The following is a 15689-nucleotide window of genomic DNA, read 5'->3' on the forward strand; positions in this document are numbered from 1 at the left end:
TTTAAGCATTAGACCACATTTGTCAAACTCAAGGACCCCAAGCTAAGTTCAGCCCAATTAAGATACAGCAACATCTGGAAGCTTACCGTTTGTTCAATTTAGTCAGGATAATGGGACCTGGATTTAGATACAAGGCTTGTAGATATGATGCCTGACTTTAAAGCATCCTTTAACCTTTCCCCAACACCAGAGCCACAAGTCCCTTTGCCCCCAGTCTGAATGGCAGATAATCAAAAGTGATGGGAGTCACTGTTTAGTAACATCTGTTGGCCCAAACTGGGATTCTGTCCATGGATCCAACTGCCCTCTAAAGCAACCAAAAACACTGATGTGGCCCTCAATGAAAATTAATTTGACACCCCTTCCCTATTCCTATACTACCATAAAATTATATGCTGTAAGCATCGGTTATGGTTTATTTTCCACTGAAAAAATATAAGCAACAAGCAAAGGTTTTGTGTTATTAACATTTTCTCATGTTGTGCAAAAGCTTACGAGGTATAGTAGTTGCTTGTTGCCACAGCAAACCAGAATGTATCCATTAAGTTAAATTGGTATCTGTTACTTATTCCAACTGTGCACAACATACCATTAAGAGATTAAAACTAAGGATGGTGATGTAGACAACTTATGTAGCTTTCTGTTTGATGAGACATCATTCTTAAGAGGTGGGTTTCCAGGACTAAAGAGTATTTGTCCTGCACTACTGAACAAACTGCTAAGAATAGCACTCTTCCTTTGGGAGCCACTGCCATGTACACATAACTCTCCTATAGTGAGTTATCAAAATTTGTTTAACATTTGAAACAAGTATTAAATAGGTTTGCTTCCACCACCTTTTATTACACATCAGTTCTTATATAGTCAGAAAGTAGGCCTTGAGGATGCTGTTGCAGCACTGTCTCTCCACAATTCATGCTAGAGTTGCGATCTGCCACCGGTTTATTCTTGAGAGTCTGCTTCTGTGTAAAAGTCATTATGTTGAAAATCTTGGAAGGTTCAGATCCTCAGTATTAAAACCTTTCTGCTGCTCTGCTGGCCACTGCTCTTACATTTCCATAAACTTTTGATGGAGGACTTCCTGTAGAAGAAAGCAAAGCCTTTATATCACAAACGGATGGACTGTTCTGTACAGAATTTTACTTTCTTAGTAGGACTGCTAATCATATTGTAAGGAAGTGATGAAAGGCAAGAGATGCTTGCACAAAAAGCTGAGGCAGTAATAGTTAGTTGTTAGCAGAACAGCATGTTTTCAGCATATTTCGAAGCATGTTACTTTACATTAGTTCATATGCAGTCAAATGACTACTGAGGTTGCTATGCCATTCTGTATCTTTACTAAAAAAAACCTGAGTACTTCAGGCTTTTGTTCCGCACAAGATACTGGTTAATGAGGCAATGCTTAACCTCAAATGCAAAAAAGGTCTATAACTTCAACTATTTGCCCAAATTCAAAACATCAAATAAAGGCTAGTACCAAATGACATCCACCCCAATTAAACAACAGCCCCAGAGGACTGGGAAATGCTCAAGAAGCATGGAGGGAATGTACTAAAAATCCTTGTGTAGCAAATTTATGCATGACATTAGGTTCAGACTAGTAAAGGTAAAGGTTTTCTCCTGACGTTAAGTCCAGTCATGTCTGACTCTGGGGGTTGGTGCTCATCTCCATTTCTAAGCCAAAGAGCCGGCGTTGTCCGCAGACACCTCCAAGGTCATGTGGCCGGCATGACTGCAGGGAGCACTGTTACCTTCCCGCTGGAGCGGTACCTATTGATCTACCAACATTGGCATGTTTTCGAACTGCTAGTTTGGCAGAAGAGGTTCAGACTGGCTCCCACATAAAAACTAAATACAGTAGAGTCTCACTTATCCAACATAAACGGGCTGGCAGAATGTTGGATAAGCAAATATGTTGGATAATAAGGAGGCATTAAGGAAAAGCCTATTAAACATCAAATTAGGTTATGATTTTACAAATGAAGCACCAAAACATCATGTTAGACAACAAATTTGGCAGAAAAAGTAGTTCAATATGCAGTAATGCTATGTAGTAATGACTGTATTTATGAATTTAGCACCAAAATATCACGATATATTGAAAACATTGACTCCAAAAATGCGTTGGATAATCCAGAATGTTGGATAAGTGAGTGTTGGATAAGTGAGACTCTACTGTAGTTTTCCGGGATATTCAGAATACATTGAACTATACTGGAGAATAATGTCTCATGGAGACTAGCATTCTGTTCCCATATTGGATATGCATGAAATGACAACACACTGCTCATATTCCCCGTATGGTATTAAGAGAAATACTCTTAAACTGGAGATTATGCAGAGTCATCAACTAGTAGCCATGATAGTCTTCACTTCTTCTGAGGTAGAAGAGGACAACTGACTGCAGATCAGAGAATGAACCATGCAATTCTCTAGCTACTGGACTGCAGTTCTGAGCAGCCCAATCCAGCATAAACACATGTTTCTCACTGCTGCTCTAAGTGTTTTTAAAGACAGTAACTCCCATATTCCTTCACCATTGGCTGTGCCAGGAATGACTAGAGCTATAGGCCTGGAGTGTCACTTCAAAATCTTATTGGCCTTCCTCATTGAAGGAGGTTTGGAATGTCAACATAGGAAATGAAAAATATCTTAATTCCATTCCAAGATGACAGCAAGTGCTTAAAATGTACATTTTGCCATTGCACAGGGTTTTGAATCATGGGGCTCTCACAATTGTGAATTTAAAATCATCACCATTGAATATAAAGGGCTGAATGCTGTAACACAACATCGAGAGCTACATGACTTTCACCCCCTACTGTCCAGTATCCATTTTGTAGAAGCCTGTTTTTTCCTACTATAATGATGATAAAGATGATGCAAGTTATGCCTACTTTCACATGTACTCATACTATGGGAAGAGAAATGGATAATGCAAGGAAGATAGATAAAGCAAGAAAGAAGGGATGTCAAAGGAGGGGAATGGAGGAACACCAGAGAAAGGGAAGATTACAAACTAAGACTGGTGGAGAGAATGAACAAAGAGAAATGGTGAACGAGGTGGAAAGACAAGATATGCACACACATAGGACAAACCCGAGGGGGGCGGGGGGGGGGGAATCTGCACTATTACCAGCTACTTAAAGTCTACTGACACCTCAACAGAGACTGGAGGTTTTTTTTTTTACAGCTACCGCAATGCAAGGTGCTTTCATTTATTATTCTCTTTGGTTAAAAAAAGGCTTACCTAAAATGAGATTACAAATTGCTGTTCGTGCCATTTTGATATTCTGAAAAGACCCTAAAATATGAACTTTCCTGTAAAAAAAGAAGTGGTTGTGTTATTTCAGAACATCCATTCGACACTTCAGAACATTCCCCTTTTATGGACCACAACATTTTGTTCAATGTTTGGGTAGAAGAGAAGTGGCATCTGGCTGAACCTTGTCCACTAAACAGCTTACCTCTCCTATGGCACCCAAGCATCCCCATCAACTTCATTTCAGATCCACTTTGCTGCACTGCATGGTAATACCAGCACCATCTGCCCAAGCACATTTTGTGGCTCAAGAATCCATCTTAATTTGGGTTAATCCAGTCTTCACATATCTCTTTACCCGCTACTGTGTAACAACAAATAACACTCCCACTACAGAGCTAGAATACAGCTGTCTGTCTTTCTAACCATCTTGTCATTGCAAGCAATTAGAAATCATTTCTGCAAGGCAAACACAATTTTGTGATCACGAGATCAGGCCAAGACAGCTACTGACTTCATCTGCTAACTAATAATGCCTTCCCCCCTAGTGCCCAGTCATTCACAGGTTTTAAATGGATGGTATCTTCCAATATCCTACATATTTCTAGTGATCAAGCAAGGCCACAACATTCTAGTCACAATACACACAACACCAAAATATTCTGAAAGGATAACATTTCATTCTCATCAGACTTAACTGAGCATTTAAGATAACATGCTGAAAAAGTCTAGGCAATATCTACACTGAATTTGGGAGCATAATACAATGAAGAACATATATAGTGGGCTTACTCAATACATCTGCACTTGTTCAAACCATCTAGAACACGTGTTAAACTCAGCCTATCAGTCTACTATGCCTTTTTATTTGGCCCTCCAGATGCTGGACTACAACTCCTGTATTCCTCATCATTTATTTACTAACTACATTTCTAACCTGCTCTTCTCACCCCAAAGAGGACTCAGAGCAGCTTATAAATATAGCAAGATTCAATGTCACATTACAATGTAAATAAATAGAGACATAAATGATAAAAAGGTTAAAATACATAATACAATTAAAACAGTTAAAAACAAATTAAAAACAAATTAAGAAAATTAAAAACATAGTGCCTCAACCCATTGTAGTCGTGTTGCATTCCATATAGCACTATTCCCCAAAGGCCTGGTGCCACAACCAGGTCTTCAGCTTCTTCCTGAATGTGAGGAGGGGGTGGGCCAGTCTAATGTAATTGGGAATTCCACAGACAAGGGGCCACTACTGAGAAGGCCCTGTCTCGTCCCCACCAATCACACTTGTGAGGGGGGTGGGATCAAGAGCAGGGCCTCTCCAGTAGATTGTAAAGCTATAGCTATTTCATAGGGCAAGTAATATGTTCGGACAAGTAAGTTGGGCCAGAACGGTTTAAAGGCTTTATAAGCCAAAGCCAGCACTTTGAATTGTGCTCGGCAACAAATTGGCAGCCCGTGGAGTTGATGCAACAGGGGGTTGTATGCTCCCTGTACATTGCTCCAGTGAGAAACCTGGCTGCTGCCTGTTGGAAAGGCAACCCCACATAGAGCACATTGCAGTAGTCTATTCAAGATGTGACAAGAGCATGGACCACTGTGGCGAAGTCTGACTTGTCAAGGTACAGGCACAGCTGCCGCACAAGTTTTAATTGTGCAAATGCTCCCCTGGCCACCACTGAAACCTGGGGTTCTAGGCTCAGTGATGAATCCAGGAGAACACCGAAGCTGTGAACTGTGATCATCAGACATCATGACTAGAGTTGATGGGAGTTTGAGATACAGGAACATCTGGAAGGCTGCTGTTTGTTCTGTTCAGTCAGGATAGTGGGTTTGGATGTAGATACAAAGCTTGTGGATATGATGTCTAACTTTAAAATGTCCTCAAACCTTTCCTCAGTTTCAGAGCCACAAATGCTGTTGGGTTGAAACTGCCATAATCCCAAATCCATGTGGCGGATCATCAAAAGTGATGGAATTTTGTTATTCAGTAGCATATGGGGACCCAAATTTGGTAAAAAATGAAAGAGAACCAACTACTATGTATAAAAATTACAGGTGACCCCCTATACTCATGGATTCAACAGGTCCATGAGGGCAACCATTTGACTGATGTGGCCCTTGATGAAAATGAGTTTGACACCCCGATCTAGAAAGTATAAAATTTTTCCATCCGATTCTGTGTAAGTTTCCTATAATCTTACACAGGATGTACTAAAATAAACATTATTTTAATGAACAATCCTACATACATACATTCATACAAACAAGAGGAATGCAATATAAAACCATGTGCTTAAAATAAGGAGGGGATAAGGTCTTAGAAGGCACACCTGGTGCTAATTTTTTTACAATATAAAAACAAAGTGATACAAACAATTGAAAAATAACTCAAAAATAGCATTTGTCAACTCCCAAATAAAAATCACTGAAAATTACAATAATTGTAAAAAGCTGGCCTTCACTGAGTTACGTTCAAAATGCATACCAAAGGAAAGAGTAAAACTTACGAATCTGCAAGAACTATCCGTGTTCTTGTTACATTTTCAATTGTGAATTTTGTTTTTCCACCTTTTCCAGCAATTCTTCCGATTGCTCTAGAAAGATGATCTCCTTTTAAAGGTTTCACTAAAAGGGGAAAAAGGGTTTAAGGCAATACATCTATTTTCACCCTAGTGGGCAAAGTGTGAACTCTCTAGAAGGACTTCAAATTCCACTGATGCTAGCCAAGTAAGCCAACAGTAAGGAACGTTGGGAATTGCAGGCCACAATCTGAAAGGGGATGCTATGCCCACCCTTGGTCTAGGAGCACTCCATAGTACACAATTACTAAAGCTGATTGTAAACCTAGTTAATCTTTTCATGGAAGTCACTGAAACCAAGACAAAAATAGAGCAATATCCAACTTAAATAGGAATTACTATCAGTGTCAATGTGTAGCTGCGATCTCAAGAGATTTACTTGTTCAGATAAAAAGTATGTAAGGTGATCTTAACTAGGAGCACACGACTCACTTAATTTAGATCCCATCTTCCTCCCGAAACTGAGACTAAAGGTAGCTTATGACAAAATTTACTTCAGAAAAATGTAAAAAAAATAAATAAAATGCAAAAGCAAATTCAAAGGACATCATAAAGGAGAGCATCCACTCTTCCATTGGTAACTGAATTCAATGTCTTGGGGCCAGCGAGAGAGAAAATTAATCTTGCACCTCTGCATTCAGAAAGTAGCATTTAATAAGTTTTCCCTTCACATGATAGCTGACAGGAGCACTCAGAAGGTTTCAAACACACATTCCTTCAATATGCATTTTGGTGTGAACTAATCCAAACCCAGGAGTTTCCTATTCATGCTTGCGCTGAATATGTGACAAGTCTCAACCAACTGAGGCAGAAAAGCTAGATTGTGTGGAGAAAATATGGCTTCACCTTGCCGAGATAAATTTTGATTGAAAGATATAATGTGAAAATGAAGGAGCAATACACTCAATACTCTCTCCAAAACATCTTTGTTCAGATTGTAATAAACATAAAAAGCACTCTAGCTCCCAATTTAGTAATGTTAAACTACAACTTTCAGGAACACAACAGCATAAAACACCTTGCAATGTTTTTGACTTCAGAGACTGGCAAGGTCCCAACAAGAAAGAGGGAAACCTGACATAAGTTAAATGGCTATTGGTGCTGAAAAATAGGACATGGGGTGATCAAACTGGGGGTAAAACTAGGGGATGGGGAAAATCCAAAGGGCTGCACAGAACTGCCTTCCAAGAAGCCAACTGTGGTCTGCGCGCCAAAAGATATCCACCTCTGGCTTAAAAGATGGCTGCAAGCTGTAATTTGAACATGAGTCAACTGAGGTTTCAACTGACTAACCATAGAAATTTAAAATTAATTAATTCTAAAAAATTCAATAATTCTACAAAAATGTAAACAATTTCAAAGAGCACATTTATTCTAAGCCAAATTTGCTTCTAGGCTGTTTGAAAAGGAAAGGGCAAAAACTTTCAACACTGAAACAGATTTTGTTTATGACGAATTCCTATTTGTCCTTCAGTATCTGAAAATGTTTTGATACTACGAAATCCTAATGACGAAACGCTCACCATCTGTTACTTCAAAGGATTCTAGGAAAAGGTCGTCTAATCTGATCAGGGCAAGAGCATCCTAGGAGAAAGTGGCAGACGTTAACAGCTTTGCCTGGAGAACAATGAAACACTGATTTGACAAAAGGATAGCAATCAAGTAGCTTTTCAAAATACAAGTTCCAGAACATGCAGGTTAAGTTATTTTAGCATGGAATTCAGACAACAAATGTCACTCTCTAAATACCAAAGAAGGCTTCTGGACTGCATAAGAAAGTTATGTTTAATGGAATTATTAAATCCCAAGCAGAGCTTTTCATAATGCTTATCAGAATGATTCACATGTTGATCATTCTTGCATTATCATACAAATCTTTTGACTTTACTGTTAAAGAAAGCAATTATTTGCATTTTCGGTTCCCCCTCACATAAGTATGTCTATGTCCACCAGCTGAAGCAACACTGAGCACATCTTATCAAGTTGGCCCAGAAAAACTGGTGCCAGATAAAAATTTAAGGTGCCACAATTTGTTGTTGTTTCATTTCTCTAAATTAACTAAATATTGAATTTTAACTACTTTTTAAAATACCGTATTAGTGCTCTAATTCTTATGGCCTTATGATTCGAATCACACACTCCTCCCATTCACATTTGCGTCCTGTGTTTTAATCTTTGTTGTCTATTTTATAGCTATGTTTTAATAGATATAGATGTAATGAAAAGACCAAGACATTGACATCTCCAGCCCATCCTCTGTTCGGATATTTAAGGTGTTGGCAGCCAGCATACCAGCGCCTTAAATCAAGAAACAGCTTGATTATTCCAGAGATACTCGCAGGAACACCCCAGCGAGCTAGAGCCCAAAAATGGCAGGCTACAACCCAGAACCTCAATCCATGGCTGATAAAAGATGAGAAACTCTCCGCTGGGCACACAGAAAACTGGGCAACTTGGAAGGCGCTGAACAGACTGTGCCCTGGTACCATGAGATGCAGGGCCAATCTTAGGAAATGGGGCTACAAAGTGTGAGTGTGGAGAAGAGCAAACCACAGACCACTTACTACAATGCAATCTGAGCCCTGCCACATGCACAATTGAGGGCCTTCTCAAAGTGACACCACAGACACTCCAAGTGGCCAGCTTCTGGTCAAAGGAAATCTAGAATAATGTCAAATTTTTAACTTTGTGTTTTTAAATACATTATAACTATATTTAAATACAGTTTCTGACACGATAAATAAATAGATATACATTTTAATATGTGTATTTTATAGAATCTTTAGAATGATTATGAGTTTTAACTATGTTGTAACCCACCTTGAGCCACGAGGAGACAGGTAAAAAATGATGTTGATTATTATTATTCATAAGCTCAACAGTCTCAACAAACTAATCAAAGCATGTGCCTCCTACAATTAGTGAGGCCACTCCTATAACTATAATAGTAACTATAAATTAATTACACTTCAAAAAGAGTGGCATTATCCATAATTTAACTACAAATGTAAAGGGACATATCTATGTATTCATTACTGAAAAAATAACTAATTTCAGAGTTTATCAGTAACTACATGTTACAAATTAACATCTATTCAAGTCACACATTAACTTAGGGCAACCCCATGAACTTCATAGGGTTTTCTTGGGCCAGGAATATTCACAGATGGTTTCCCATCACCTTCCTCTGAAATATGGTCTACAGAACATGGTAAAGCAGCTCTGATAACTAGAACTCTCAAACATCCCCTCCTAAACAAAAAATTGAAAAAACAATACTGCAACCTCAACATTGTTTATATAATACAGTAAAATTGTAACATTACGTTAGGTTTGTCTTGCTTTTATACTTACTGTATTTCTGTATTAAGATCAAGTCAATACAGAATTTATGATATGGGGTGTAGTATCAGTTAGCTCTATTTTAAAATTTACTCTCAAGCAACCAGAAACTACCTTTATCTGGCATCTATCAATATTTCTGGGCACCTATTAACTGAGTCTACTGTATTTGTTAACTGTCTCTCATCCACATCATAATTAGGGCAGATCCTATTTAGCTTCTAAGATCAAGTGGGACCAGGTGCCTTTATGACAGGGTAAGTTAATGTTGGTTAAAACTGTTCTTCATTTAAAAAACGGTATTGTTCTTTCATTGCGGGGCGGTGGGAACGGACTACAAATAAGATAGGTGCACTGTGCACAAAGATACATTCATATTTTTTTTTTCAAATGACAGTCCAGCCTGAGGGACTGTGAACTGGCGCTCTGTTAAAATGTTTGAGGACACCCCTGCTTTATATTTAAGCCTAGCTACTTACAAAATCTACTGATGCTGCAAAAGAGCCAGATGCCAATTCCACCTGATCATATTCAATCTGATGATACAGCATTTCATTATTCTGTGCCATCAGTTATGATGCTCAGATACTGTAAGGGACAGGAGAGGGAAAACCATTATCATGTAGAAGAGGTTTTCCTTTTCTTACATGCTGATTTAACCGATTTCTGGGCACAGGTTTTTTGTTGACTCAGTTTCACATAAAGAAGTAATTGGTTGGAAACTAAATGGAAACTCACCTCTACTTGAAATCCAAGTATAAAAGCTTTCACAAAATCAGCTGCTTTCGTTAATGCACTTATATCTTTGGTTTCTTTGCATGTCTAGAAAAATAGAGGAAGCTTTAGGAGTCAGCTTGCAAAAGTCTTAGAAGATTCACTTCAAAATACTAACAGTCTGTGCAACCAGGTGCTTACCTGCCTATCACTATTCTACATTCTTGGTCTGCCTTATTATCAACATTAACCTATTTGCTCTGTTAATTTTAGACTGTCATGCTCACTGTCCTTTCCCTTCATTACTTCTACATAAGCATATTATAACAATCTTTATGTTATTAAATAAATGCCAAATTTTATCAGTTCCTAGATCTGGTTTTTCACCTTCACAAAAACGATCTTCATATGTATTATACAGAATTGACTGGCATGGGGATATCAGTCCTTTCATTCACAGTTTTAACTCTCCATGCCTCCCAACTCAAACTGGTACAACTTTATTTCTATTAAGAAGCACATAATTCCTACCACCTCACATTTGTCATGGAATCATCTCTTTGGTATAATCGATTGCTTGTTTACCTGTGAAGGGCTGTATGTGGATAGAATGTATCATATTGCCTATATGTATTGAAATAAGCGCTTTTAATAAAACTCATGATGAACTTTGTGTTGCTAACTGGTTTAATGCAGTTAACTCCACCATCGAATGCAGTGGTTTCCACCCTTTGGTCCTCCTAGTATTTTGGACTTCAATTCCCACAATTCCTAAAAGCTGGTAAGTTCAAAACAACTGGAGGACCGAAAGTTGGGAACCACTGATCTAGTAGAACCAATGAACTTAGAGCCCTTCAAACATCTGTAAGTTTATCAACTGTTCCCACAGCTTATTATGAACCAGTGGCAATTCAAGTTGTGAAACAGCAAACTTGATAGTCAAGACATTCACCTCATTTACAGAGGTCTCATGGGCAAAGATGGAAGACTGTATAAGAGTAATTACTCTATATATGTCTATAAGTTTTTTAATCTTAATAAGAAAATTAAACCAAAGAAACTAGGTCACTTTATCCACAAGTCAATGCTACCACCATACCTTAATTATTAGTTAAGAAGGAGAATTTCTCCTCTCTGAACAAAGTGGCAAAAGGCAAGGGCTGAGTCTGTCCTAACTGAACCTAAAGATGAGGCACCAATCCTCTCTCCACTATGGCACTGCTTCAGGCTTTTCTGAATGTCTGGATGGGAAAATGTTGGTGGCAATAGCCAGGGCTAGAATTTATACTTTCCCTTCTCTGCAAAATGATCTTCCACAGATCACATCAAAATCCATACTTTGGCACCAAAACCTGACCTCGATTTATGAAGTCAACATACACAAGTATATATAGAGTGAGATTCATCTCAAACCAAAACCCTCAGATGGTAATTGCCACATGCCTTTCAGTTGCAATCAAACCTGTAAAATGTTTTGGTAACAGATGTTTGGCAATAGATAGAAGTCATTTTATTCCACTTTGTTTATTTTATTATTGTTTTTTTCTTTCTTTTTTTGTATATTCTGTGGATAGTTACATACTGTCCTTCTTTGGTTATGCTTCATGTTTTATGTTTAGCTTTGGGTGTTGGGGAAATGCCTCGTGGGGTCAATACTTAAATGTTTGTCTTTTTCTTTCCTTCACCCTCAGACTTACGGTCCACACGATGTATCTCCCGAAACCCAATTGTTGTTCCTCCGCCCCCCCCCCGACCCTTTTACTCTCTGTAATTTTGTTTTGTTGTCATTTTTTTCTTGTTGTTTATCTTTAAATGTTCAAAATAATTTTTTTTTAAAAAAACCTGTAAAATGTTTTGGTAAGCTACCTGATCAAGACAAGACCTAATCATATTTTGCATGTTGTGGCATTTAGCAAATTATCTGTATCTAACTAACTTAGAATAGTATGCAGTTACTAGTCCGTTCTTCTCCTTTTTATCTGGATTTTTCCCACTGCTGACTTTGGGAATTTTGCAGACCACATGGAAGCTGGAATTGTACATGCCTGAATGGAATATGCTAGTAATTGCTGGAGTGTGGAAAGGAAGTGGATACACATAAGCAATTTATTTCCTTATACAGTAGAGTCTCACTTATCCAACATAAACGGGCCGGCAGAATGTTGGATAAGCGAATATGTTGGATAATAAGGAGGCATTAAGGAAAAGCCTATTAAACATCAAATTAGGTTATGATTTTACAAATGAAGCACCAAAACATCATGTTATACAACAACTTTGGCAGAAAAAGTAGTTCAATACGCAGTAATACAATGTAGTAATTACTGTATTTATGAATTTAGCACCAAAATATCACAATATATTGAAAACATTGACTACAAAAATGCGTTGGATAATCCAGAACGTTGGATAAGCGAGTGTTGGATAAGTGAGACTCTACTGTACCTACAACTATCACTTTTTATTTCTGGAATTCTTAACACTGCTTCTGACAACAAAATCTTTATATGGCTCAGATCTATCTCCGATACATAACCAAGGCCCACCCCTTTAACATATAATGGATCAAGTAACTCACCTTTATCTCTACGTTCCTTGTTTTTAAGTTAAACCTAATTTGAAGTAGCAAATGTTCTACAATTGGTGTAAATATTTTCATCCAGTTCTCTTTCAAAGGTGTATATCTGTGTGCTGGCACAGCAAGCTTCCTCATTTCATCTTTTCCACCCTAGATAAAACAAAACTCCTTTGCATTACAATACAAATTATTGGACAAGCACAATAGTTTACCTAAATCCTTTGGATAAAACAAGAATAGGCCTACAAGCAAGGAAATCAACTTTCCCCATAACTTTGTAGACAAAAAAACCCACCTTACTTTTTAAGCATATCCTAGTAAATGGTGCACTTACATCCAAATACACACAAACCACATTTGCAATATGACACTTTAGCATGTACATATTATGATCTGTTGATCATAATACATTTCATAACTTGAATACACAGGGTGTTTCAAAATGATGGACCCAATTTCAAAGCAGATTTCAAAATCGCAACGTATTACAATTACACAATAATGAGGGTTCAAGTTTTCCTGACTAGGGATCAGTGCCATGTTGAAATGTTTTATATCTTATGGTTTATAATTTTCAATGGCTTATAGTAATAGGTTATTGTTTTAAATGTGTGATATACTGTTTTTATTGTATGCGAGGCATTGAATTTTTGCCATTTATTTGATGTCAGCCACTTTTGAGTCCCCCGGGGTGAGAAAAGCGGTATATAAAGGCAATAAATAAACAATACATAAATATTTTGAGCCAGAAACAAATCTAAAAATTACTTCACAAATGGAGGATATCTGATTAAGACTAATGTTGCAAGGTCACCATCTTGCAAATGTCTGAAGCTGGGGGCTGTTTGCGAACTGGAAGGAGTATCTATGGTAATCATTTGAAACTCTAGGAACCTCTGGTGGCCTAGGGGATAAAAGCCTTGTGACTTGAAGGTCAGGTTGCTGACCTGAAAGCTGCCAGGTTCGAATCCCACCCGGGGAGAGCACGGATGTGCTCCCTCTTTCAGCTCCAGCTCCATGCAGGGACATGAGAGAAGCCTCCCACAAGGATGGTAAAACATCAAAACATCCGGGCGTCCCCTAGGCAACGTCCTTGCAGACGGCCAATTCTCTCACTCCAGAAGCAACTCCGGTTGCTCCTGACACCAAAAAAAAAAAAAAAAGAAAAAAAAAAGAAACTCTGCCTTTCCATCTTTTTCAGTGGTAGGTTTCATTCATGGGCAGTTCATAGTTGTAGAGATCTACCGATTTCAATTTGGGTCCCATTTTTTAAAGCAGTCTCTGTGTTGAATTGGCCAGTACATCTTCAAAATGACCAAGCTTTGAAATCATATGGAAGTAGAGTAAATGCTAAAATCATCCTCTCCATAACACCTGTCCTAAAAGGCAGGTTGTATAGAAAAGGTGATCTTGTTGGTAACCTGGAACCAAATCATGTAGGGCTTTAAAGGTAAAACCTAAAGGTAGCTGACACCTTCACACTAATCAATCAAAACTTCCCAGAAGACATCATAGCCCTGTTTCACCATTATCTCACCATTAGCTACTTTCAATGGGATAATGGATTCTATGAACAGAAAGATGGAGTGGCCATGGGGAGCCCTCTCAGCCCAGTAGTAGCAAATTTCGATATGGAACACTCTGAAAAACAAGCCCTAGAAACAGCGCCAAAAAAATCAACTGTATGGCTTTTTAAAATGTATTTATATGTTACCTTTATTATTTCTTATATATTTTAATGTAGAATGCATATTTTATTTTTGTATGTTTTATGTTTATTATGGCATTGAATTATTGCCAATTTGGAAGCTGCTCTGAGTCCCATCCAGGGTTGAGACAGAGAGGGGTATTTTATACACTGGTTTTTATGTATCTTTCTGTTTTCTTGTATGTGAAAGACCTGTGTTCTAAGCCACACATGGACAAACTCTGGCCTTTCCGTAGGCTGTTGAGAATTGTGGGAGTTGAAGTCCAAACCACCTGGCAGGCCGAAGTTTGCCCATGCTTTGTCTAAGCATTGAATAAACTACATACTACAACTCTATTGAAATGAAGGACTCCAGTACAAGAATGCCATAAGAGTTGTGTTGGAAGGCCTAGAAAATGTCTAGAGCATATTTTGTCCCTCCTGTGGATATGGAGCTGAATTCTCCACAGAAGCAGCTTCCATGTGGAGCCCTTCTTCTCTTAAGAAAAATGCAAGGATTTGGGAGAGAAAACTCGATGTGAAACTACCTAATGATTTACAGCCTCATCTCACTAAACCATGGATCCACTTTATCCAGTTTCTGACTCCTGAAAAATTCTGGGTTTGTAGTTTAGTGAGATTCAGGACTGTCTGGCAGAGCTGTTGAAAGGCCTCTCCCCTAAACTACATGCCCCAGAATTCTGCAGGAAGCAGAAACCAGATTTAAAGTGGAGCCATGTTCTAGTGCAGGCAGGGGCAAACTTCGGCCCTCCAGGTATTTTCAACTTCCAACTCCCATACTTCTTAACAGCCCTTAGTGTGGGAGTTGAAATCTAAAACACCTGGAGGGCCGAAGTTTGCCAATGCCTGTTCTAGTGAGATGAGATCCTAAGACTCTATCAGGCCCTGTCCATACAACTGGCCGAGGAACAGAGACTTCAACCCGTTAGGATAATGGTTCTCAGCCTGTGGGTTGCCAGGTGTTTTGGCCGTCAACTCCCAGAAATCCTAACAGCTGGTAAACTGGCTGGGATTTCTGAGAGTTGTAGGCCAAAACACGTGGGGACCCACAGGTTGAGAACCGTTTCTTTAGGACTTCCTGAAATGCATGCTGGGCCTCCTGCGCATGCGCTTCTCCCTCACCCCCAAGAAGAGGCCTCACCCCGAGGGCCTCTCCGCGCAGAGGAGGGAAGTCGGGCCGCTTCCTGGGCTGGGGTCCCTCGCTCGTGTCCATGGCGCCCTCCCGTCGCCTCTTCCGCCGGCGGACGCTGCTGAAGCCCTCTCCTCCATTTCCCCCTCCTCCTTCTGCGGGAGCCTGCGTCTCCATGGCAACCAGAGCCCTTTTCGCTGAGCCCTCCATCCTGAAAGGCCTCCGAACGAGCGAAGACGCCGACAGGAAAAGGCCACGCGAGTTTTGCCCTGCCCTCGTGGCGTCACCGCCGTTCGGCTGTCCCGCCCACTAACATACGGGCCTCCTGCCTCCACAAGGAAGTGGGAGGAGAACGGTATTCCTCA

At 39.2% G+C, this 15689-nt stretch overlaps 1 protein-coding gene across 1 annotated transcript; it reads right to left on the reverse strand.

Annotated features, from left to right (window-relative positions):
• Nucleotides 1–818: 818 nt before the first annotated feature.
• Nucleotides 819–15534, reverse strand: pno1 (partner of NOB1 homolog). Its single transcript, XM_062958531.1, has 7 exons — nt 15337–15534; nt 12488–12637; nt 9934–10017; nt 7377–7437; nt 5782–5899; nt 3251–3321; nt 819–1081 (listed from the first exon to the last, which is right to left on the reverse strand). Exons 1-7 carry the CDS (start codon nt 15532–15534, stop codon nt 1014–1016), a joined length of 750 nt encoding a protein of 249 aa, XP_062814601.1. The 3' UTR covers nt 819–1013.
• Nucleotides 15535–15689: the final 155 nt, after the last annotated feature.

The sequence above is a fragment of the Anolis carolinensis genome, chromosome 1, assembly GCF_035594765.1.
Source record: "Anolis carolinensis isolate JA03-04 chromosome 1, rAnoCar3.1.pri, whole genome shotgun sequence".
NCBI classification, from domain to species: Eukaryota; Metazoa; Chordata; class Lepidosauria; order Squamata; family Dactyloidae; genus Anolis; species Anolis carolinensis.